Below are 26,796 nucleotides of genomic sequence, written 5' to 3' on the forward strand. Positions count from 1 at the left end.
CTATCAAAAGATATCAGGTGATTCAATGCAGACACACATTGTTGACATAGTGGAGGTAGACTAGATACTCTGTGTTTGGAGAGGTGAAGGCCATGTTTGTTGTGACTCTGAACACACATATAATCCCTCTGAGGAAAACCAAACCATTGATGTCGATATTTCTTGGTTGTGCTACACAGCTAGCTGGGAGGCACATGGGATCTAGATGTTCATTTCTTTTGCATGTCAGTTTCTCTGAAGGATCAATAGTCATGCTGATCTTTTTTGCAATGCACATAAGCTTTTTATGCATGACAGAATAGGCAGAGAACGGATCGGGGCTGTCGCCATCAGTTGCCATGGCAAAAATCGTTTTCAAATGATGTGAGTTATATTGCTTAGGAAAATAATTGAATTTTATTCTGCTTTTTTCATGATCACTGAAATAATTCTATTCAGACCGTCTGGTTTATTTGCCATTTGCATTGTTGTTCATTTTTGAAATCCATCCTGGTGTATTGCTTGCCTCAGAACTGATTCAGTTCAGTGCTGCCAGCGATGAAAGACTAACACAATCATCATTTCTCACACAATTTGACACCTACGTTTCATTGAAATCAGTGAGAACAGTGGCAGCCATCCGTTCTGTCTTTCAAATTTAATAAATGTCACTCATAGGCTAGTGTTCTCTGATCCAGGAAAAATGAGAAATAAAGAAATGATTTATCGTCTTCATATTCAGTGAGAGGTTGTCGGTTGATGCTCTCCCCTCTGGCCATCAATAATTGGTTTAACCCAATTTTGTGCAACTGTGTGGGTGGACCTACTTACAGGGAATTAGGGTGTTCTGGATAAAAGTTGAGCCTGTGTCAAAGCCCTGTCTCCCGTTGGTGATCCCTGTGGTCAGTGAGTATAATGTACAACCATCTAAGAATTGAAAGATGAATTATTCATATATTATCTTGTACTGGAGAAGCAGTCTTGTGTATGTTGCAGTATTTTATTGTAAAAACTGTCAGATTCGAGTTATTAGCAGTTGAATAGATGGAAGAGAAATAGGTCCTTTTTTGTTAAAAGTTTGCACTACATAATGAATGTATCGCCTGGTTGTATAGAACAATCATGAAATAGAATTTGTTGGTCTGGCAGCAAAAATACTCCAAAATGCACCTACTCGTTTCAGTGGCAACCTACATGTAGCTCTCTATATTTTATATCTTATCATGTCTATCTGCTAGATGCGTGCGGTGTATGATACATATCAACCTACTTTTCACGTCGGCAGCCTCTAGTACAAAGTCGACTTCATTATTGCTGACGATTGAACCATAAATATTGATCGGCATACTTTGATACCGCTGTTGAACGGTTTTTTTGAAAAACACTTCAGAAGAGAATTCTTTATTAGAGATCAGAATCACTGCCAGTACCCCCTAGCAAGATCGCCGTATAGTTCCAGCATTGTACCAGTGTAACTGGTCATGGTCTTGAAATATAGATCTGTCTTGTATGAGTTGAATGTTACTTGTCCTGGCCTTTTGTTGCAGATACTGCTTCCACTTGATGTTAATTTTCAACCATCAATTGTGATTAAATTGAATTGTAATCCATCCAATCTGTATAAACAACCTATATTTAAGTAATTATACTCAAAACATTGTGAAGTAGTCAACTAAAGAGCCGATTATGTCTGTTATGAGCAGCTGATGAGAGTCCATTCACACTAATAGACTCAGGCTTAAAATATTAGTAACTGTGCAAAGGGTTTATTCTGTTTACACATCTGTCAGAAGTTGCTAAACTGTTGACTAGGAAACTAAGATTTTAATGAGTTTATAATTTAATGGAATTTATTGAGCTGTCAGGGACCATCTCAGATTGTTGCACAAGTTCAGGAAATCAAATTTCATGGATTTGATCAAATTTTAAACCTCTTCTCGTGTTAAAGCTCCATTATCTGTAGCTTTTTGAAGTGTTTCCAGTGCTCTGTATATTGTTGTAAAATTCATTCGTCATGATTCTACTTTATATTTCACTGCACTTTGGGAAGAACAAAAAATTTATTGTTTGTTATTGGATAAAAAATTGAAATATTGTCAAAGTTGCAACTATTGTCCATCAAATGTTTACTCATCGACATCAAATAACCAGTTGTATTAACTAAATTTAGGCTACAGTTAATGTAGTTGTATTTATTATTTGAAATTTGTAATGAAATTTACTGATATTGTAATTATATTTAACAGTATTGTCTTAGAGAGACGTGGTATTTTAGCTGTTGAAGTGTGCAAATTTGGAGTTAGAGTGTTCATTCTCTGATGTAGCAGTCGGCAGAGTGTATGTAGGTGTGAAATGAAGTTGTGAAAATGAATCAAGCTTAACCACTTCCTCTCAAAATGATTGAAATTTGCTTCATGAACATCTGCGATGATGTAAGACTGTCCCTGGATTAAACCATCAGTGAATACAGGTTATATTGAACCAAAGTACTTTGATCTGAACATTGCCATTAAAGTGATGTTTGGACAATGTCCCGATCGATGCCAGGATTTGCTAAATTTTCACGTTTCTAGTCTGATTCTCTGCTGGAGGCTGCTTTGCAATTTACAGTCAAGGCGTCAGTTATCTTCCTGTACACCGGGGCTGCTCAAATTTTCGTACCAAGAGAGTAAATTAAAACTCCATCCCGTATTATGTTTTATTTATGTTTATGATTATTGTTTCTCGTTGGGCTACACATCAACTTCATCTGAAGGGTGTTTCTTTGGGCAGGGACTTCACATCAACTTCATCAGAAGGGTGTTTCTTTGGGCAGGGACTTCACATCAACTTCATCAGAAGGGTGTTTCTTTGGGCAGGACTTCACATCAACTTCATCTGAAGGGTGTTTCTTTGGGCAGGGACTTCTGGGAAGACTATGCTACATCAACTTAACCAAGCCGTGCAAACTGGACAATAGCTGTGCACAGGATGATAGATTTGGTTTGTCAAAAAAGATGACGAGAAGTGTCATGGTTTGAAGGGAAAGAGGAATGCTCAGGAGTGGAAGGGAAGGATTTTAGGGATGAATGTACACACAGTTTTGACAAGCCAAATACACTCTAGGCATTTCAGTCTCGGAGGAAGTACATGTACACCAAGGAAATAAACTATACATAAAAACAGAACAGTCAAAAAATGGTCATAAGGTAATTGGGCCTTGCTTTAAAAGTCTGTTACTAGTTGATAGGACGTCAACTTTAACTTAAAATCTCTCACGTGTCTATTCACAAGTAGGTCTCATCCATTCACACCCCTTAGATTGCTTTGTTCAAGTACCAAAGGGAACAGACCAAATGGTGGCAGTTCCCCTGGTAGGGGCATGCACCATTTGTCATTTGAGTCAGGTCCCCATCACCCCTTCCCCTCTAATTGTTTCAGGTACACATACCATTCATCATTGGCCGTAGCTGTAGCAGCAGTCTTGACCAATCAGATTCTGTCTGTCAGCTGGATGCAATGCTGTAATGTATTAAACAACCTTGCCAGCCTTGATTAGATTAAGCTTTGCATTTGATGTGTGGCAGAGACCGCCAAGGGCTGGAGACAATGCAAAACTTTTGAGTACGACAGATTGCAAACACAAAATTGCACTAATATCATTGGTTGTGTGAAGGGATCTCCAGGCTTTTTTTTCCACTTATCTTCATTCTGTATTACTTGACTATCTGTTTCCACAGGTAAGATACAGTTTTTGGAAAGTTATTCTCATTTGTTGTGTATATTGTTCCTGTGTCTTATTTTCATTTCATGGATTCTTACCTTGTCGTGCTTTCTACAGATTATGAGATGTCCTCCTCATTAATTTTTATATCATTTGATTTTTAAACAACTCTAAGGAAAACCTAATGATAGCACAGTATCCAGTACATCACTAGAACTACACAAGTTCAGAACTTTTCATCTTGACGTGTGTGTTTCAAACAGTTATCAGGCTTCAGGAAAAACTACCTTCCATACAGTGCATTAGGACTCATCTCATATGAATTGCCAAACATCTTGTTGTTATGTAGTATAGCCAGGGAAGTGAACTTGAAAACTTCCTGAGCTATTCAGCAAGCACATTTTTACGAGCTGAGAACAAAAATGCCGCTGTGAATAACTTCTTGGCATTATGCATTACGCATTACCGGATCACGGATGACAACGTAAAGAGAGGATACATATACCGTAGCTCTTGAAATGCAGCAGGAAATACGTACATCTGTTCCTGACATCTTTGGTGACCACCATGGTTTATGTGAAAGTTTAATGCTCTGAAAACCTGGAAGCAAGTCTGTACAGTAGTGCTGTAGGACCAGTAGCAACTTTAACTTTCTTGGTTGATGTGCAGTGAAACGTGATCGGGCTGTCCTTCTGTTGGGATGTTTGCCTACGTGCAGATGTGAAAGCTGCAGTCTAGACTACCAAAATCCAGTCCAAGAACATTCAGAGTAAATTTTCGCAGACTGTTTACATCGAGGTTTAAATTCTTTTGCAAAGAGCAGTTTTAGGTTGCAGCTTTAAGTTAGCCCGCAGGTTGCTCTCCTTTGCAGCTCAATTCTGTAAACTCTAAAAAAGAGTTTTCTTTTCACTGTATATTTACAAAAAGCCCACTAGGAATCGTCATGAAAGCCTACTTTGACAGAAAGCCAATGAAAGACCTTGAAATATTAAAATATCTTATCGGAATTACTGAAAATTATATAGTTTTTCAATTCCTTACAAGCATCTTTTAAAATCTGCTCATTCATCAAAATAATCACAAGCCATTGATTTTTTTGTCAAAAACATAATTTAAAACCCCAACAAAACACAAGCAAAATACATGTACCACCAGTGATGTATTTCTTTGACATCAAATCAATTACCAGGTCAGACCTGAGACTTCATCAGTCAGGTTTTACAGGCTGCAAGTGTCGAGTTGGTGACATCTGCAAATTTTCAGAATTCCTTCCTAGGGTTTGCCTTGAAGTATGAAATATACGCTATTGATTTACGGCTGTTAACCTTTCCTACTTGGCAGTCTGTGCAGTAGATTAACCCAACGTGGTTTTGTAAAAACAAAGGCCGTGCCAGACGATCTGATGAAATTTCTGTCTGTCTCCTTCAAATTTATGTTTCAATTTAACCAGTGCACTAGCAAATGACAAGGGAGTTACTCGTACCTGTACCTAAATGGACCAATGTCCCCAACTCTTGACCTCTGTGACCTCCTTAGCTCTTTATTTATTTGTCCAATCTTCACATTGAATATGCGGAAAATCACCTTTTCATAGGGCTCAAGCAAAGCAGTATTTTGAGATAAATTGTGTAAATTTGAACCTGTGAAGCTATCTCTAGGGCACCTGAGCAACACTAGACCTAATCTTTTCTGTTGAAACAATTTGATTTCCTTAAGGAGCCCTCCCATAGATTTGTGAATCAGCTTGACCATGTAGTATTGTGGTGATTTGGTAATATTTTCTGGGGGGGGGGGGAGACCCAGTTATCTTCAGTCTTGCTTATCACTCCATGTGAATATAAATTACAATGAAGACTTACTGTCTTTTGGATTTGAATGCTCTGTGGTTATATTTTTGAAGAATTCTTCAGTCAGAAAAATTGATCAAGTTGTCTACCAACATTTTGTATTGCTGAAGTCCATATTTTGTCTGCTGTGATCCTTTAATAATTCATTAAAGTGATGTCTAGGTTAACCAGATATGCACTTATCTCCCATAGTCATATCCATCCATAAGGGAAGTCGGTTGCATACTATTCAATGTAATAAATAAATATAGGTCCTCAGCATTGTAGAGAAATGCTGAGTTATATTGAGATATTGAAGTCATACAGTAAACCAGAAGTGTCAAGTTTATGCACGTACCCATCCCACACAGTCCCAGGGGAACATTGGGATGATGGCTAAGTTTTCAGTCTCCACAACTGACAATATAGAGAAAGAGAGCAACTGTTTGTAAGACTGAGACAATGACAGGCTTAGTCCCTGGCTCAGCTATCCGCTACTTTTTCTCAAACCCAGTGGTTGTGCAAGTGTTGACAAGACTCAACATTTCATTCATACTGACTTTGTCCAATGTGTGAACCAAGCTGCTAAGCTTCGGAATGTTTCAGCACTGTGTGAACTCAGCTCACAGCTCCAGCATTTGGCCATAATGCTGTTTTGATTTAACAGAGACCAGTTGCCATGCTACTGCCTAGAGTCTGAGGATGGCACAATCAAAGAAACAAGCAAATGAATATGGGACAGGGACTATCATAAGTGTCTGTCAGGTAGGCCATACGTCAGCTACAGTGAATAGCCTTGGATTTTCCCCCTATCTCAGGTGGATTTGTGCGAAGGGGAAAAAATGACTTTGCACAAAGGACTGGTAGAAAACTGTGATGCGGCATTTCTGCAGTTTGTGCAGCTTGAAGTGAAGTAGTTGATCACATGTTAATTAAAGCAGGCATCAAGGGACAGACCCTCATTCCAGAATGGAATGGTTTATAAATGGCTCCCCAGGGAAATACCAGGTAAATGAGATTTACCAAATAACCAATGTGGTTTTGGCTTTTTAATTGTTAAAAGTTACGCAACAAAACAAGACCATGAAGTACTACCCATAAATACATGTATATCCAAGGCCTTGTAAACTGGATGGTGGTTAGTGGTGAAGCTAAAGTGACCTCTCTATCTGATTTTATGAGATGTGTAACGTTCCCTTTCCATGCTACACAACTGCCATATTTCCATCTGTAACTCCAATTACATGTACCTTCAAACACTGGATACCTCTTGTGATGATTGTAGTGCATCTATTAAGAATGATAGGTTGACATCCTGGCTGTGTCAGTGTAGAAGTCTAGCTTCTACCGCGTCTATCTATGGTCAGATGCATGGAGTCACATTAAGTTCCGTCTCTCCGTGGAAACTTTCTCCTGACCCAAAAGCAGTAAGGAAGCTGGTATGCAAAGTTATTAAGGGAAGATTTGCTGCATTTATTGAACTAATGGAATGTTAATGATTCCGATTATTAGTCCCTCTTTTAGAGCTAATTCACTAATGAGTGGTTTCAGCCATCAAGTTTTTAATTAGAATAATGGGTCCTCCTTTACATAAATGACATCACTGTGAGTACATCTTGACTTGCAGGTCAATGACCTTTGCTTGCATGTGAGTTATTCAGTATATGTGTCAGCGTAAAATTTTCAGCCATTACTTGCCTAATACAACTTACCCAGGCTGTTAAAAACCTCAGTATTTTAGTTTATGAGCATTCAATGCATTTTACAGACGTTTTAAACAATAGAATATAGAAAATGACAGGAAATCATGTTCATTGGTACATGAGAAACAGTAGATGAGGGTGTTAAACGTAACGTGTCCATGGGAGTGTTTTCACATTACACTTTACCATTTTTGAGGAGTCAACTTGAATTCATAAGGGTGAAATTTACGGCCGTGAAAATGGAAGCCCCAATTTAGTTGCCATGGTTACAAGTCAGCTCACTCTGGGGTTGAAGTACAGTCATGAGAAAGTATTCTTTGAAGGAATGGTGCGTTTGTATTGTGTATCAGCGTTCCTGACCATTATCCGGTTGGTTGCTCTCCAATGTTCGGAAATCCCATACCAATTTGGGGTTCATCCATTTCTGTTCTTCCCACAGTGACCTCTGTCCGTGTATTTCTGAGTTCTCATTGTACTTGAGACGCAGCAGCAGTGCCTGAAGGCAACCACAAGAGGACAGCATTACTTCCATGCTCCATTGTGTTGTTGAAAATCCGATGCTGATTGTATTGTTAATACAGAGATCCTCCCCAGTCCACCATGTTGTTTACAGGTTCCACCTGTTGCTATGTCATGCTTGGCTGGTTCTCTTTTAATTAATTGTGGTCGGTACATTCTCACCAGTCAGCAAGGCCACAAGTCCCACAGAGTCATGTCCGAAAGTGTTCCAAATCTTGATCCGAACTCAAACTATACCTTTCAGAAAGTGCCATTGGAATGAATTCAGAAAATGTCAATATATACGAACTGGACACTGTCAGTTGCTTTCCTTTGCATTACCACAATTCAGTGCAAAACTCTTTTTGGTCCTTCATCGTCATGGCAACTTTGTAATATCCAGGTAGATTGCTGGTGGGATCACAGCTTTACATGCGTAATTTGACACTAAAAATCCAAAGTCACATTGATCGGGAGGTGATATCATTATTATTTACAAACAGAGAATATACATGCACACAAGCTAATCTGCATAGGCAAACTGGTTACCGAGGTATGAATGACAACTTTGCATGATCAACAGAGAGCTGTGTACCAGATATGTCGCAGGTTGGAAATTGGAAAGTACTTTAAAACTCAGAGGCAGATAACTTGATCCATGGGCTCAATTTGTTGCAGGTAATAAGAGGATTGACATGGTATTAAGTCTATTGTCTTCTGATGAAAAAGGCAGTTCAATGGATTTATTCCAGCTTTGCTTCCAACTTGATCTGGTGCCAAACTTGCCCTAATCCAGTTATGTAAACTAGGCTGTACCGGTATATGTAAATAATGTTGGACCACAAAAAATCGGATGTTATATTCATTCAGAAAGTATTGAAGTAATTGAAAAAAATTGCAAAACCTGACCAGACCAGACCAGAATTGTGGTAGGAATACCGGTATATGTGCATGCTTCCATTATCAATGGATTAAGATACAATGTTCCATTATCAAGCTTCTGTTTAATGTTACCATCTGCAAAGAGTATATGTTTGACCTATATATTGTACTTCCAACTGGAATTTTAAAGAGTGGCGTAAGGTCACAAGAATTTCACCAAGTTGTTTGTGCACTTTTTTCTCAAATTTATATGAGATATTGTCAAATATTTTTACAGCAGGCATTTCTAAAATACTAATGGTAAAGTATGGTTTACACACTGTACTGTATGTGCTTTTAGTTACGTTGCATTCATTACCAGGTGGTTGAGCTTAGTTTTCAAGTGGTTCCATGATGTTCAGGCTTGTTCGGTGCATAGGAAATCTGTTACAAGGCTCAAGTGCTGGGCAAAAACACAATAAATTACTGCTCTCATCTGGTCGTACGTTAGGTATACTTCCTTGCTGTAAATGACAGCAGTGTGAAGGACGGTTTTGAGGTCACGCCAGGGTCACCCAGTATATCCACACCTGGTTTCCTTTGGATACAGGGTTTTACAACTCGACAAGTAGGCTTTGTAGGGCATCACTAGTTGCCATGTTCTGAATGACTTTGAAGTGATCTTGACCTGACAGTGCCAGCACCACCAAGGGTAAACTAACACAGCCTTTTTCAAAAGTGATCGGATTTTAAAAAGTATTTTGTGAAAAACGTAAATTTACTTTGAATAGAATTGTTCTCCCTGCATGGGAGGTCAGACAGAGCGTTTTCCATTTGGTTGTTGTTTGACTTTGTCATTCAATGAAGTTTCATTTTTGGCAAACTTCACATTTTAATGCCCCATTTAAATACAGTGTGCCTGCTTTGCTAATTTGACATGCAATGGACTTGAGAAAATGTAGAAAAGTAGCTTCATTAACTGTTATGTCCAATTTTAAATGTAATCCCCATGAAAGGAAGAAGATAATTAGAATCAAAAGTGGGGAAAAAAATTATTAGAAGTAAAACGGAAAAAAATTATAGCGGAAAAACACATCACATGTGTTTTGTGAGTTTAACTTCACTTCTCATGGTCTAGGTATGTTTCCAAATTTCAGCAATTCACAAACTGCTGAAAGCATTTCACTTCTAGTTTGTAAATGTTATGAGTTTCTTGTATGAGCAGCATTGCAAACCAAAAAATGTATGGTTTTCATGTGTTCTTCAATTTTTGCTAGCCAAACATTTCCCCTTCTAAATGCTAAACATTGAGTATATAGCAAACAATGCATTTTCTTTCTGTCTGACTCAGGTCAAATAGATCAGCTGTTTTCAAATCAAAGATGTTCTCATCCACGGGGATCCACCTTCCGTGAACTCCCCTAATTTCCTCATTGGCATTTTGCTGCCTATTCAGAAAATATTTAAACACCCTTATCATTCGTTTACGAGCATCCAAGGAAAACAGTCTCCAGCCTACCAGACATTACGTTTGATATATCTTTTATCTGGAAAACAATAGAAACTGGTTTGTGAGACCAGAAGCCAGTAGAAGGTGGTAGTAATCCTATATTGTCTTATTGTCAGGTAATTATTCTTGTTGGGTAACTGTAACAATGTCTTTGTTTAAGAGTTCTTTTGTTGTTGTTTCTGAGGCAATTGTGTTTTCTCTGAAGAATTTATTCTCTCTGGGAATTTCAGAGAGCTGTCTTCACAACAGTTTTGATAACACAACCGGTTGCTAATTCCTTTCTGACCGTTGTGTGATCTGTTGGGACAGGTGATGGATTGCGACTGAAGTGTCCTGCCATGAGACTTTACCGAAATGGCTAGCTATGGTGCCGGAAGACGTGGAAATTTGTCCTCCATGAGCGACGGTGGCGGCAGGAGACGATCCATCGACACAGTGGATGAAACGAGGTATAGTCTCATTACTATCATGTGAAATATATTGTCTTTGTTGTCACTGTCAAGAGCACATTGTGACTTCTCTGTTGTGCAGTCTCTGTAATAATCCAAATATAGTCAAATCTATTTTTAGGTGACAGACCATTGATTTACAGAAAGGAAAAACAATCAGTGCACAAAACATTGTAGGTACACAAAATCTCAGTCTCAAATGTTTGCATGTAGATTTATGATGTGTTGTAAAAATATGTCCCCCCTGTTTGAGTTTCAAGAACCAGGGTGTCATGCAGACCTATTTATTTTACTCTGGATTACCAGCTGAACACACACTTGAGTAGATCTCTGCAAACGGAGACAGTATTGGTCCACTGATTCATGTGTTGGCTTGCAGAATGAAAACGGGAAAGAAACAGATTTTATGCGGTAAAAAATTCACCCAGGGCAGTGTTATGTGTGTACATTTATATAACAGAAATAATTTCAAAATGGTCAGCTTCTGTATTTTTCCCATCTAGAATATTATTTCATGTAATTATTACAAAATTTGTTTCGTCATTGCTGACTGTGTCATATTTTGTGCAAACTATAATATATATATAGTGTTTTTGTTCAGAGCATAGAACCGATGGGATTCTGAACCAACAAAAATTTTTAATTGATAAATTTCTTCCCAGATTTTACTGAAAACCTCTCTCTGAAACAGTGATTCAAATTTTTACAAGACATTTGTTTGCCATGATCATTGTTTTCAAAAAAAATGGTTTAATAGTCTCCTTTGATAGCCAATTGTATCACAAACTGCATCATTCTACATTATGTAAAACAAATATTTTCGATGAATTAAAACTTCACTCTGTACACGGATGTGACATAGTCATGTGTATAATGCAGTCACGTGACTGAGTAATTCAAGCGTGTTTTGTAAGTAAATGTGTAATTGTCTGATCACTAAGTAAACATTTGCTTTAAAAAAAACATGCCTCTTGTAATACACCAATCATGACTTGTTATTGTTATTAGCTCTGAATGAATGTGTAGCTGCAACGAGTATGATCGCTTTCAATTCAAGGATCGTGACCCGCAGTGATTATCGGTAAGATAGCAATGGAGTGCAAAATGCTTTGAATAAAACCATGTTCTGTTCAAAGTGAATAGACCGTTACGGTAAATTTGTTATGAATATTAAATTACCAAACCGAGCCTTTCGAGTGAAATGCTGTTAGCTTTTCAAACTCTATTATGAAAATGTGTCATGTGCAATACATATCAGACAGAGTGTTCACCAAACAAAATTAAAGAAACTGAAATTGCTTTGTCAAACACAGCTGCAAGTTGCCTGATCAAACCTGATCATGATGGCATTTTCACGCAAACAGAGCATGCTAATCTGAACGTTACCAGGGAAAAGAAACGTGCCTCTTCAAGCAGCACGGAACTCACGCAACCCACACACACATACGGTATATAACATGAAACTCAAAACATATGAACTGCCCTCAGGCCATAAGTGCTTTTAATCAGCATCCAGCAATTGGTGATTGTAGAACTGAATCAAATTTCCAAATAAGCAATTGTCAAATCAGATGAAGTGAGAAATATAGCTGCATGCATTACAGTAATTATTGATGTATGTCTCTCCAGTAACATTTATACTTCGAAATTTTTGGCATGTAGTGGAAAGCGACTAATTCACTCTTTTTTTCCACAGGATTTTGTTTTATATGTAAAAAGTTAAGTACCATCTTGAAAACAACATCCCAAGGAGGACACTGGGTCTGTCTTTTTGTGGTATTATCAGTGCTTGTTTATCCCTTTCACCACCGTGGATTGAACCAATGCCCATTTGTTTTCTATGGTAAAGTCAGACCTCTAGAGAGGAAAATGGTGGTGAAAGGGTTAAGGGTACCTGCCATAATGACTAAATACAAACAAATCCTTATCATAAAGTTGTACTGTAGTGTAGCATATGGGCCCATTGTTCTGCAGTCTTGCCACTGACTCAAGCATAAATTTGAAAAATGTCAGTGTGTGAAATGATGAACATCAAATATAACTGACTGTCTTTTACACTAGGGTTACTGTTTTTGGTCATAAAAGTGTTTTGTAACTTCTCTGTGGATGACAGTGGAGTGATAGCCTTTTCATGTCTTTCAACTGTGTTGGTGTCCAGTTTGTTGAAATACCCAGTGCCCCTAGAGAGCCAACTTCAACTGTTTTTGTCCATTGAATTGAAACTCCTTCACTTTTATACACCAAATGATGAGTTGGTTTTACCAAGAATGTCCCCACAAAGCAAAAGCTGCTGAAAGAAGAATTTGAACACATGTTGGGCTAAACCCCAATCCAGTCACAGCTGACGTCAACGTGGCTTATCGAGGGCTGTTCTTATTGTAAACTGTTCTCATCGAGGATAGTTTTTCTTTGGTGCCAGCTCATTCAATTGCATACTTCCCTCCTTAACTCAGTAAATACCACAACAGCCACATTAAATCAGTATGCGTGGTCTTTCTCATATTTTTCTGAATGAGGTATGTGCCAACATTTCTGGCCATGTTTACATAAGTTGTAATGTTGATAAATTAAAAAAAAGCTGTCTGGGTATTCATTCATAAGGCATGATTGCAGTGCAGTGACCTGTTAACACCAATGTAGTTTTAATGAATACAAGCCATTGTCTACAATTGTATGTACCAAGCAGACATATATCCATGTTATCTGCAGTGTATGTTACCATGGTTTCACAGTTATTTCACAAGGTTTTCCCCTTGGTGTAGCACAGTAATGGTACGACTGCAGGGAACGACAACAATATTTCTGTAGCTCCAAAACTATTTATCAATGTACTCTAACCTCACAAAAGTGTCAAAATTATCACGTTTGGTAAGCAGAAGTCTGGGAGTGGGCTATTTAACGCTAATATGTCCACATTCAGCATCCTATGTATTTCTCAGTAATTACGTATTGTCAATGGAGTCACTACCTATGCAAACTGTGTCAGTACTGGTATGGGAATGCCATACCACAAGAGAAGAGTGATCAAATATAGAATGCCCCCTTTTTCTGTGTACTTTCACAGTGATCAATTACGAATGAGGAATGTCTTTGATTCTTGGAAATGCAGCTCTTTGAGAATAGGTTCATTCTTAGTTAATAATTTAGGTGGAAAAAATTACATAATGTAAGTCATGAATGTTCCGTATACAAATGTGGAATTGCACATGGATACAGATAGTTTTCCCATGACAAATTGCTCAATGTAATTGTCATCAAGTATTCAATGTGGAGCATGGCTGGCCAGGAATGAAGAATGAATGAAGAGTGTAAATACGTAAACTATAATGCAGAGGATTATTGAAACAATTCAAATGTGCAAATGTGGCAATATTTTGGAATTACACAAGGCTTGAAATAATGCTTGTCTGCCCGTCCTGGACATGTACTTTGAGGCATTGGACAGACAGTTTTGAAAAGTACCTGTCCAACTGGACAGGTCGAATTTTCAGCCCTCAATCAGAATTAGTCTTTTTCCCCAATCATATCTTTGAAAATGTCAATTCATGTACCTTAAGAAAAATTTAAACCATGATCTGAGCATTCAACGATCAAAAACAAAATAAATCATTTCAACACTGTTGATAGGAGGCATCCATATAGAACACCAAGATTGAGACCTGTCAAAAGAGGTGTTACACAAAATAACTTTTATTTAACTTCTTGGAACTGTTTGTCTTGGATGAATGTAATTTGATAGATTTTCTAAGAACAGACAGAACAATTTTTTGTGGACAGGCATTTTTTGACTGGGATGGGTACTTTTTATTTTAAACTTGTCCGGTGGACAGGGGGTCAAAATAGTATTTCGAGCCCTGTTATAATTGCATCTACAAAACTACATATCAGTGGTAGAAATTGCACAAAAGACGACAGTCAGGACTGTCTGTTGTGTTGAGTTTTTCACAGACAGTAGAAAATTTCTTAACTGTCTATGGCTTTATCTGATACAGTTATTGGAGCCACACCCTGTGTCAATAACTAAATTGACTGCACAAGTGCAGCAGACACAACTTTTAAGGTCATATCAGGCCATCGTGTTCAAACTCTTGACAGTCATTACAGCCAGGATCCGTAAATCACTGCAGTATATGCAATACGGACATCCTGGTCAAATTTTGAAGGCCACGGCCCTCTGTAACCAGGGGAACTACTTAAGTACCTCTTTTGAGTTCTGTTCATGATTTGAAGTTCAGCAAAGGCAAGAAATTTGTTATCTTTGAACTTCACACTGGGAAGTTTCTGACAATGGAGAAATGTGTATCGATTTGATAAGGAAACATGAGACCAGCTGTATACTATCTCAAGTAGTTTAAATCAAATCCACCGAACCTGAACTGACCTAGTCCTTCAGACATAGGAGCCATTGACCATGCACAGGGCATCAAATGTAGCACATTTCTCTTTCATTTGATACCAAAATATGATACCATGAACTGGACGGTAGATTGCAGGCAGCTTTGTTTTCCTGTTTTAAAGCCAGTCTCCATGTTGTCAGACATGACAGGAGAAATCTTATTTTAGCATCAGCATCTCATTCACTCATGTAATGCCTCCAAAAGACTATACCAGTAAGTCTGTTTTTCATCATAGGTTTCGTACAAAAACTGTTGAGAAGTTTGTTATTTTAGGTTGTTTGGTATTTGCAAATTCAACCAAAACAGATGTTTATATTCAGCGATAATTTGGACGGATGACTATGATAAGTTCACTCATAATAGTGTTGTGTACATGCCATCCCTTAAAAATTGGCATTTTCACTCTTAGGTCTATGGCACATTTTCAGTAACAAAAATTCGACTGATCATAAAAACAGACATACAGTGCTAGTCTAGATTGATGCACACGGACATAAGAAACTAATCCTGGTCTTTTTTGGCCATAGTGTTGGCTTTAAAATTTAATGGTAATTTGGAGACGTCTGCTCTGAGGCAGTAAAAAGTTTATGTGAGGCAATGGTGAAGTGTTGAAAGAATGCCGCACCAACGTGTTTGGTAATTTTACTTTGTGGAACTCTTTTCAACAGTAAATCTGTGCCTGTCTCACTGTGCTTGAAAAGGCAGGGATTTCTTCCAGCCAGTGGTCTGTGGCCTAGCAGGTTACACTAAATAGCCAGGTAATTCATTAGAAAACACATTAAAAAGATTTTCTGTTGGTTTATGGTGAATTTTTCTGTCTCTGGGAAGAAAGACTTCGTCTTAGGGAGGTTCCCATCTGTGTATGTGTCCAGAGATCATTGTGAACACACAAATATCATTGGCTGGAGGCATTGTACTCAGATTGTAATTCTCACAGGAATTCTGAAAAGTAGTATGCTATACCCCATATGCATTGAACAAAATTGGACACTGGCAATTCAGTTTGGGGGCAGGATTTTAGAAAAGAAAAAGCTAGATTCAGATTGGGCCGTATCAATAGAGATTGTCAAAGATTTCCGTTGGGATATTGTTCATTGTCGTCTAATTTCTATTACAGCTAACTGTCCGGCATGGCACTGTTTACCACTAAATTGAAGTGTGTTTGTGATAACATAGAAAAGAAACAAACAAAGCTTGTGCTGGAGGGTACACTGATAAAGAAAGTTCAGGACATCTAGGTCGGTGAAGAAATTCTCACCTTTTGTTCGAGGTGGTGCAAGTTCACTATAACTATTGCTCAGAATTGCCCCTAGTTGGTTTGTATTGTTGCTCCAATATAATGGTCAGCTGGCATGTAGTAAGTCTAGAACTTAGTCATGTGTTAAAACTTCTGCAGAATTTGAAAGGCACACCAATTTTTAGGAGATGAACATTCAGTCTTTCTCAAGATTAATTGCCTGCTTCGGCTCCTTTCATGGATGGGCATCTGAGCACTGATGACAGGCACTATCTAGTGGATTCAGAGAAAAAGTTGTACTTAACCTGTGTAAAATCATTGTCAGAAAGTTGTCACTGCTTTAACGTCCTTATGTAGGATCATTCTTGAATGGGAGTGGAAAAAGATATGTTGTCAGTACTTTTACTGAAATTGGCAAACAGAAAAAGATTAATGACAAAATGTATCATAAGCTGACAGAGGCTGTCAGCACTGATGATGAAACAGCAGTTTTCATGCAATTTTAATGTGTTTCCTAGGCGCCCTTTGAAGAACATGAATTTTTAACTCACTCACTGATACCGAAGATTTGTGTTTTTATCCCCAGGGCTAGTGAAATGTGACCCACATTGTAAAGAACTGTCAGATTTTGATGCCAGTATCCAGTTGAGGGGAAGAAGAAAATAATATTCCTCCCCGTTGACTCCACTGTCTCTGCTAGAAGTTACCTACCCTGACTGTTTGATTGGGACTGTGGGACATATATATCACAGACATTCATTTTGTGAGATGAAGCATGCAGTGGCAATGACGGGGAAACATGGCCTTTTGTAATGAACAATAAACCTGGTGTAAACTAGCCATTAAAAAGTTCATATCAATCCTGTGTTTAGTAAAGATAGGGGATTAGCCAGATGATCCCAAGATTAAAGTGCCTGGTCTTGCATTTAAGGGCAGTAAATATTGCTGTGAAATTGCCGCCTCTGCATTCAACAGATAAGCATTCCAGGAGTGATTAGTTGTAAGCTATTTAAAAAACTTCCCACAATTCAGAAGCTATTGAAAACATACTCTTCCCTGCAGTGATGTATGGAATCCGCACGGAAAGCTATCCTACAGTCGGAAGAATCCCATTGAAAAAAAATCCTGACAGAAATTCGAAACAGCGGTTGAAGTATTTTGAGAATGTTGGACGGTAGTAGAAATAGGATTAAGTAGGTACCAGGCAGAATTTATTAAGCAGTCAGTCTGACGAGAGGGCGCTAGGAATTTGTGTTTGGTACTATCACAGGGACGAAAAAGTAGACCTGTTGGCATCCTTGATTCATACAACATTTCTATATTACCATGAGAGGTGGAGCTACATGTGAATTATATGTGCACCTGCATGTAAGGTAGAACGCACCTCGGGGACAGATATTCGGGCCTTCAAATTTTATCAATTTTCTTCTGACCTACCACTTGTGGGACCTCATTTTGAAGCTCTTGGCGAAAGAAAAGTTTCATCCATCTTAGTTTTTCGAAAATCGAAAATTTTATTTTTTTCCCATAGAGTTAACACAGGGATGGCGGCCATTTTGAATTTCAAATATCGAGAAATCGCAAGTTATTTGTCTCTCTAGTGCCAAAGTTTGCACGGTGACCCCTGATTTTATTCTTGCTTCGGTAAGAGAATGGTTGAAAGATTCACTGAGGAAAGTTTAAGCAAAAGTTTAAGTCTTTCACTTTCGAGGTGCATATTACCTTAATGTCAGTTAGTGAAAAGAATGACTTGTACTTGTAGATATGGGACCAACACTTGTTTCTTTATATCAGTTTCAAAATATTACAGGAGTCTGTGTTGACCCCAAGTTTTATTGGCTTCTCTATTCAGATACTGTAGTTCTAAAATAAAAAAAAGGGACAATTTTTATAAAAGAAAGTAAATAATTACTGTCAATTGAACTTTTGATCTCAACACGTTAGATTTTTAATCACTGAAATTTTCGGTTGCAGCACTACTGTTGAGATCAAAGTAATTGATAAAAATCAAACATGAAATAAAGAGTGAACGTCATACTCAGGGGCTGTGTTGGTAATATTATCGTTCTATAGTGTCACTGTTACTCTTTCTGAGTAGTAGTAGTATGGGGAAGTTACATACTTGTTCCTTGCCAAGTATCACTGGAAGATCTTTGAGTACGATGCTGAGTGTTTTGATGTATGTTAAATGAAAGGATGCATACTGCAAAACTGCAAGACATTGTGAAATTTTCATGAAATCCCCAGCTGGTACCGTTGCACATAATCATTTATTAGCTTAAATGACTTAGCTGAATGTTTTTTCTGGTGAACTCAAATATAATCTTCAAACATATAAGCAATTAAAGTTAAAAACACTTCAAAACTGTTAGTGTGATTTATAAATTTCAATAAAACTCTATAATGAGATTATCAACGTCAGATAAAACAAATGACATATTGAACTTAACTGAACTTGTTGAAGACAGCTTGATCTGCAAGCTCCTGGAAATAACGGCACACCAGTGCTAGCAAATCCAGTTCAGTCATTGCAACTTTCTTTGGAGGAGGATAATAACAAAACAATTGCATAGCTGTGGTAAGTTTGTTACTAAACATAAGAAAGAGCCTGAGACATGATGCTGCTACATGTAACAGAAATTTTGATAAATTTTATCATGGAAGATGTGTTTCTGCTACTGGAGCTTACAGTTAGATCCTTTTACATTGGTGATATTGAATCACCAATTATACCATTCCTGTAAGATAATTGCTTACAGTCTAAATTTTTGGACAAGTATTTATTTTGCTTATTAATGATGGAACTCTGACATCATGATGTCAGAGTAATGTACATCTGGACTCTGAAAGTTTCTTTGCCTGGTCATGCATTGCTGTCACAACCCAGCAGTGGCCAGTTATGTGACAGGAATTTGTCACAGTATCTGTCCCATTAGCGAGGCTGACACCTGAGCCCTGCTTTAGACCAAGCAGATTTGAGTTACCCCATCTACCTATGGTAACCAGGTCTCATTGCGGTACACGACATGGTTATTATGGCATTGAAATTCAGCCCACCATGGGCAAATTGGTCAGCAGATTTCTAATTGTTTGGTCACTGTTGTGATGTGGTTCCTGCATTCACGTCCTTGGTAATCACTGAACACTAATCCCTCTGGAAATTCTTTGAGTGTTGAGTGCCTTTGTGAGTCAGGCATGCATGTTGAAATGTATCAGCAGTCCGCCATTCTCTCCAAGTAATCAAGGATGTATCTTCAGTTTGTGCACTTTTCACTACCTTCATAGAAAGTTTATGAAGGTAAAATCTTTGAGAAATGGGCACCTGTGTTTTTTTTAGTTATGCAACAGCAGAACTTGCGCTATTGTGTGCCCTTATGAATTGCTGAATTTGCAGAAATGGTGATTGCAACTTCTATTGTAGTTTTGAGAGTTCGTTACATTTCTAGTAGAAGATAATCTGAAACACTTCGCCGGCGTTTCCATGGACATCATCCTAACAATATGGCCGATTCCTAATGAGGTCAGAGTTCAATCAATAATAAACAAAACTGAATATTTGTCTAAAACCTGTGATCAGATTTTTCAGAAGTTACTTTTACAAGAATGGGTAGGCAGTTACCATCAATATTCTGATTGAAACTACATGTGTAAAAATCATATGCCGCAGGATCTGTAATGAACACAGTTGTACAGAGACAAAATTTATCTGAATATCTGCTGGCAGCAGCAGATGTAGCCTGTGTGTAGCTACCAGTATATGTAGTAACAAATCTATGATTGCAATCAGTGCTACACAGACAAGTTTCTAAATCATAGTTCCTGCAACAGGCAGCCCTGTTCTACCATAGATAGAGCAGGTGCCATTTGACGCCACAGTCACAAATGTAAGATGTATTATAGTATGGGTTAACAACATGAAGATTATGCAAAGTATGAACTCTGACATCAGTTTGGCAGGTTGCTGTCTGCTTGGCATCAGATAATGTCCTTCTGCATACTTTGTGGTATTTTCTTAATAACCTTATGATATCCCATGGGGGATGTTTTATGACTTTTATTATGAATGAATTGAAAGAAATAACTATTCATTTATTCTATCACAGTTCATACCATAGCACATGTCATTCAACGAATGAAAGAATAAAAGTGGTAGAGAATTCCATTGTTTCAGACATCATTAAACCTTGCAGCATGGAGATAAATCTTTATCGCTAAACATTCCATTCTATTACAGTAAAACTTTATATTTTTTTGTCATTGATTTCATGGCTTTAGATTTTTGTAGTCAGATTCTTATGTGTGGAATTGGTTTTGTTCCTGAGTAACAGATTCACTCATTTTTTGAAAAATAAATATTGAAAGGAGCAAGCAGGAAGTGTTTGTATTTTCATTGAAAATGCACATGGAGCTGTTAATGATGTAAAACAGAGACAATTAGTTACCAAGTCACTGGTGTCCAAATAACAAGGCATTTCTGAACCTCCCCTTAGTCATGATACCTAAAACTTAGACAGGCTACCAAAACTATGGCAAGGTTCTAGAATACTATAGTCAAACAGGCAAGCTGTTGACCCTCCTTAAAATTAAAAATAATATGTTCATCTGTGTATATTGTCACTATGTTCATAAGGAGGATTCTCAAACTCCAGGTCTTGATGTCAGGAGACGTACAGGTATTTTCAAGAAAGCAGCTGAAAATCTGCAGGTTGTATAGTACATGTACATGTCAGAGCAGAAGCTGTTATTAGTTCTATAAAGTTTATGGGCTCTGCCAGTGCCAATGGTGGTTTTAAATTTTATGGGTGTCTCTGTCGCATTGTCCAGTAGTTTTATGCTGCCCAATTGAAAGTTGTTGAGCATTTGACTAGGGCAGGTACATCGGTCAGTTTGTTGTCAGCTATTTTCTTTTTATTTGGAATGTGTGTGTGAGTATTTATGCTGCGTGAGTTCACGCTTCTGAGAGCAGCTGCTCCAAGGCTATGCACCAAACAGAGCGTGTTTGATTTTTTCCTGTCTCATCGAGGACAAAGGGTTACAGTGATCGACATTCACAGGCTTGCAGTTGAGGATGCCAGTTCCACCAAGGTAAGAGTCAGTGCATTGTGGAATCTGTCATACCTGCGTGATGTGTTCCTCCTGAGCAATATATGTCTGCAAGATGGTCCTTCACAACTTACCCAGTGAACCCAGACGGTTGTCGGATGTCGACAAGTTGCCGAGACTTCAGCTAATTGTCCTTCAGTTTTGTTGAAACCTGCTAATGAATAGTCTACGACTTCTAGGTTATGTTGCATGATCGCTTGTACTAAAGCTTCTGGGCTTCAGTGGGAGCGTAGCGTACACTATAATTGAGGAGAGGTCCTAGACTAATTGTTCATGAATCAAAATAGCTGATAACTGAAATTCAAAATCACTGAATCTATGACATCGGCATGGATACAGAAACATAAATGTCCTAACCTCCTGAAGTTGTTTTTAGACTAGGTTGGATTTTACTTCTTCCAAAATACTGTGCTAATGACAGCTTACGCTCATATTGAAGTTAATTTCTGTCCTGAATGGTGCTGTTTATGGATTGTTAGAATCCATGTTATGACAGCATCGTAAAGCTGACACTTTCTTGATAAAAAAGTTCTTTATTTGATAAACTAAGATCTCTCTTCCGTTTTGGTCTTTCTGTGCCATTTGTTCCAGTGAGACTTGCCTAGATTCCCAAGATACCAGGTGTACTTGTAGTAGTATGGTAATCCTTAGATTTGAACTTGAAATCTTCCAATTTCACTTTATAGCAAGGACGTTGGCATCCAAAACCACTCAGCCATATATCCACATGTACATTAGGAATGGTTCAATAACGGAGCTTAGTTGGTAAATAATTCTGCAGGTGGACCGGACATGCAAGACTTAATATTAAAATCTTCATTACCTTGTAGTGCCGTTAGCAGCTACATCTACCAGCGGTCATTTTCTTCACACGTCACATTATTGCAAAGCGTGTAATTTACTCGGCTTGTTATGAATTGGAACGTCAACATCTAATGTACCACCTGCTCTCATCAAGCTTGGTAACAGAGGACAATCACAAAGTTAAAATTGACGGCCTTTTCTGTTCACTTCACAGATAATGTTTGTTCAAAATGTTACACTGTTTGTAATGGATAAATGTATTTCAACAATGATTGTATAAACTCACCAGGTTTTTAAATGCCACTAATACGATGAACATATTTGTAAAGCTAGCGTTTGAAACTTTAGACTTTACACGAAGAGTGCACAGTTCTCTGCCATGGAAACCGGCAATGTAGCAACCAGCAAAGTGGCAAGCTTTCACTTTAACAAAATAAAGTCATAGTCTAAGCAAATGTTATTGATGAAGAAACAAAAAAACATGAAAACAATAAAGAAAATAAAAACCAGTGAAAAACTTAATATTTCAATTATTTTTGTACTCTTTTAATGAAATACTGGTTCTTAAGGTAAGCTTTGACCATTGATTGTGTGTCAAGAGAGTTGTCATGAATAAGTGCATACAGGATGACTTGCGCATTGTCATGTTTCTTGATGAAAACCCTGTCAGCAAAACATAGCACATTGAACACCATTAAGGGCTTAACCTGATCACCTGTAGACATCCCAGCAGAATGATAACACTGTCTGCTGTCCTTCAGTGTGAAATAGCACAGTGCTTTTTCTCACATTTTTGGAACGTTGCACAACTTGGGATTAGTGAGCTATTCATGACCTACAGTAAATGTAATGTGTCTGTGTAGTTTGCATTATATTCTTCACCCTACTCCAGTGATCCACAACAGACTACAACAAGTCTGCTATCTCTGGATTTTTTGTGTGACAGGTTGTTGAGTTTGTTTACAAACTGGTGTAAGAGACAAAACCATGTGACCGGCAGTCTTGCGAGGAGTGCTAAAGGTGACTGCCCTGTCTGAAAGTGCAGCATTTATTAAAGATGGGCTTCATTAAAAGCAACATTAAATTTTAATGTGGTTCAAATCTGGGGTAACCCTGCAAGGTGGTTAATACTTGCAGCCGATAATGTTATCACCAATACCCTGCCTGCTTCAAGGGTCAAATAATAAACCGCGGTGAAATGGAGGGTGAAAATTCAGATAAAGTTTATTCAGTCCCAGGTATGGAAAAGGAATGCCCTCTTTCAGAATAAGTGTGTTCAAGAGGCTTCATTGAACAGGGTACTTGCGTGTTCCATATCACATTACATCCAACCACCTGTAAATTTTGTGAAATTTTCTGTTTATGCTGATGTCGCTGGAAATAATAACAATAGGATGCGAGAAGGGGAGAGGGGGAAAAGAAAGTTAGAGAGAGATTGACACTGTCAAGAGGTAAAATTTTGGCATGTTTTAAAAATGTTTTCACTTAAAGGAAACACCACTACTCAGCAATTTTCCTGTGCGTTTCTGGCAAAGTTAAAATGCATGGCGTCATTCTTGCATGGTTAGTCAGGCATGTCAGCGTTTCAGGATGGAATTTCCTGCGTAACCATGTCGAAGTAGCAATTTGATAATGGAATGTGAAATCCAGGCAGACCCAACAAGAAAGGGGATGACCTGCCTTGCTTGTTTGAAGAAAACATTCTCATTGGCTTAGATTTATGTACTTCTTAGTATAGAAAACAAAATAAAATTGAAGTGGACCTTTTATTGATTACGACGACGTTTCAAGATTACTGTAGATCAGCTGGACTGAGCACAATCCCTGTGCCATGTGATATTAGCTTTCTGGCTAAGTGTTGGCGTAGAATTCAGAAGAGGTCACATTGTATTGCCATATACAAGCGACTGTACCTTTTTTCAGGCATTCTGCAGAATTTCAATTACTATTATTATTCATTGTTAAAGTTTGTCATGTGAGGGGTGTAGCAATCTAAATGTACTCAAGTCAGAAAATTAGTTTGTATGGCCTACAAAAGGGAGGTTGCAGACAAGACAAGACAATGATTGGTGTTGTGCATACAATGTATTCTATGAGTGCTTACAAATTATGTGTACATTCGTGTCATACTGTTTTTGACACAAGTATGGGTGGGCCGATGCACAATAAATTACCAACAATTCTGTTTGATTTATACTAATGAGGGTTGCTTTGCTTGTAACTTTTTTGTGCTTTGTATAAAAGCAGTAATGAAAAGTATATAAATAATTGTTTAATAATGTTTCGTAAAAGTACATTCAGATAGTTCAGTAAAAATTTCAAAATAATCGTGAAATAACCATCACGAGTCACATTCTACAGGCTGGTATTCCAAATGCCCTACTTTTGGGTAGTATGTTATGACAAACTACAGGGGTCTTTCTCAGAGAAAAGTTTAGCAGCCATGTAAATTTCTTTTGTTCCTGTCTCACAAATGTTTGTAAAATCACTACCGTCCATACTCACTCCCCTCATTGCCTTGCCCCTTGATGTCAGGGAAGTTTTTCCTTTCTCATATTTAGAAACAAGGAATCCAAATTACAAGAATCAGGAAGACCATAAATTATCACAGCTATGAGAATTGGTGATGGTCAATGTAATGAAAGCATACATAGAGAGAGGATACACAAAGCATACATAGAGAGAGGATACACAAAGCATACATAGAGAGAGGATACACAAAGCATACATAGAGAGAGGATACACACACAGAAATCAAGATCAGCAAAGTGCAGGCCAAGGTTGAAAGATCACTTTTTCTACTTTTGGTGATTGTGTGATCTGACTTTGGATGAAAAACTTCAGAATCTATGGAGAATTCACAGACATATAATGACAATGAAAGATTTTCATCATTACACAGCCTTTTTCCATGGTAACTTGTAAGGACATAGCCGTAAGTCTATAAAAGCAAATACATGTGGAGGCTAGTTCCATTTGATTAACCACACCCTGTTATCTGGCAGATTGTACAAGCACTTCAACCGAAAACTCAAGTCTGAAAATAGTTCTGCTGACAGATTAAACAAACAGAAATATTTATGAGACAATTTTACTAAAAGAATGCATCTCCATACCGATCAGGGTACCCATTGAGGTTAATGTTAGATGTCAGCGCAGGTAAAAATCAAAGTTTAAGTAGCACTGTCGGTCCATCTAAAGTGGATCACCAAAGTATTTATGATGTTGGCATTCCACCCCTCGGGGGGAAAATAAATTGGAACAATTGTGTTCAAGGCTGGCTATGGCAAAAAAATATATCAGCCAAAACAAGTACTATAGTGGAAATACATTGTTTAGCCATGCCCCTTTTCTTGACAAGAGACAGAGTAATTCTATTGGAATCATAATTGTGCATATACGTGATGAGAGAGAAAAAGTAACTAGTGTTTGTAGCTGTGATTATGTTCATTCAGACATCACAGCCAAAATTATTCTGATATCAATATACAGTCTATTTTAGGGTCCATAAACTGCAAACGTAGCTCATTGTCTTTGAGTTCAGAATGGATGTATTTTTTATAGCCTTTATCAAATGAAAAATGAAACACACATCATAGTGCACAGGTCTGGTCATTTGCTCACTGAATTTATATCAAATAACTGGTACGTTCAGAGATGTCACAAGACCTGCAATGCAGTTGCCTTGAGTGGGACAGAAATTTCAGTGTGATATCCATTAGCAAGATGGTCATCAGAGACTTTCTACCTGTAAGAAAAAAGCAGGTGATTGGACGTGGCAAAACGTTTTGTTGATGGGAATTAAGAGCAATAGTCAGTTGTGAAAAGATAATCTTGAAGATTGATGGCATGAGGTATAAAAATGTAAAAAACTTTCAGTAGTTGTCTGAATTAAAATGCATCCCCAAACAGGTGAAATTAAAATTGATTAATTGACTGGTTCGACTCAAGAATATGAAATACCAGCAATATGAAATCAAACTTAGTATGAAACAATAAAAATCGTTGTTCCCTTTAAATTAAACTGTATCAGCATTAAATAAGTGAAATTAAAATTGATTAATTGACTGGTTCAACTTAAGAATATGAAATACCAGAAATATGAAATCAAAATTAGTAAAAGACAACAAAAATCGTTGTTTCCCTTCAATTAAACTGCATCAGTATTAAATAAGTGAAATTAAAATTGATTTATTGAGTGTGTTGATGCAAGGGGCATGGAATACCAATGATATGAAATCAGAATTAAAATAAGACAACAAGAAATCGTTATTGCTTTTGAGTTAAATTACATCACAAACGGGGGAAATTAGAATTGAATTATTGACCATTCTAACTCAAGGGCGTGAGATATCAATGAAATGAAATCTGAATTTAAATGAAGGGGAATTCAGTTACATGTCAAGTCGTGAAACATAAAATAAAACGCATTATTAATTGGTATTATTAAAATTGATATAGTTACTTCTATGTTAATGAAATAAAGTTGTGTGCATGATGATTTTAAGTCTGGATTATTGACGTATATAGAATTGTAACACTAGAGGGACTTTGGTTCAAGCATTTAAACTCACACACAATGTAATTTGTACCCATGCACAGTCAGTGATCTAAAAGGCTCCTGTGCATTGAGTTGTGATGACTGTATACTCCGAATAAACTGCTGCAAAATACATGGTTTGTCTCCTTGGTAACAGTCTCCGATGAATATTTATTTTTAGAAAAT

General features: G+C 37.6%; 1 protein-coding gene across 3 annotated transcripts in view; it reads left to right on the plus strand.

Annotated features, from left to right (window-relative positions):
- Positions 1-26,796, plus strand: part of LOC139151103 (ankyrin repeat and fibronectin type-III domain-containing protein 1-like) — a 232,986-nt gene that overhangs the window by 13,840 nt on the left and 192,350 nt on the right. For 2 of the 3 annotated variants that reach the window (XM_070723648.1, XM_070723646.1), the window contains exon 2: positions 10,390-10,529. In XM_070723648.1, the coding sequence (XP_070579749.1) occupies positions 10,435-10,529 (95 nt within the window). In that variant the 5' untranslated portion in view covers positions 10,390-10,434. Of the gene's footprint in view, positions 1-3,677; positions 3,699-10,389; positions 10,530-26,796 lie in introns of those variants that run through there. The other variant, XM_070723647.1, reaches the window with a different exon arrangement.

This window comes from Ptychodera flava, chromosome 15 (assembly GCF_041260155.1).
Source record: "Ptychodera flava strain L36383 chromosome 15, AS_Pfla_20210202, whole genome shotgun sequence".
In the NCBI taxonomy this organism is placed as follows: Eukaryota; Metazoa; Hemichordata; class Enteropneusta; family Ptychoderidae; genus Ptychodera; species Ptychodera flava.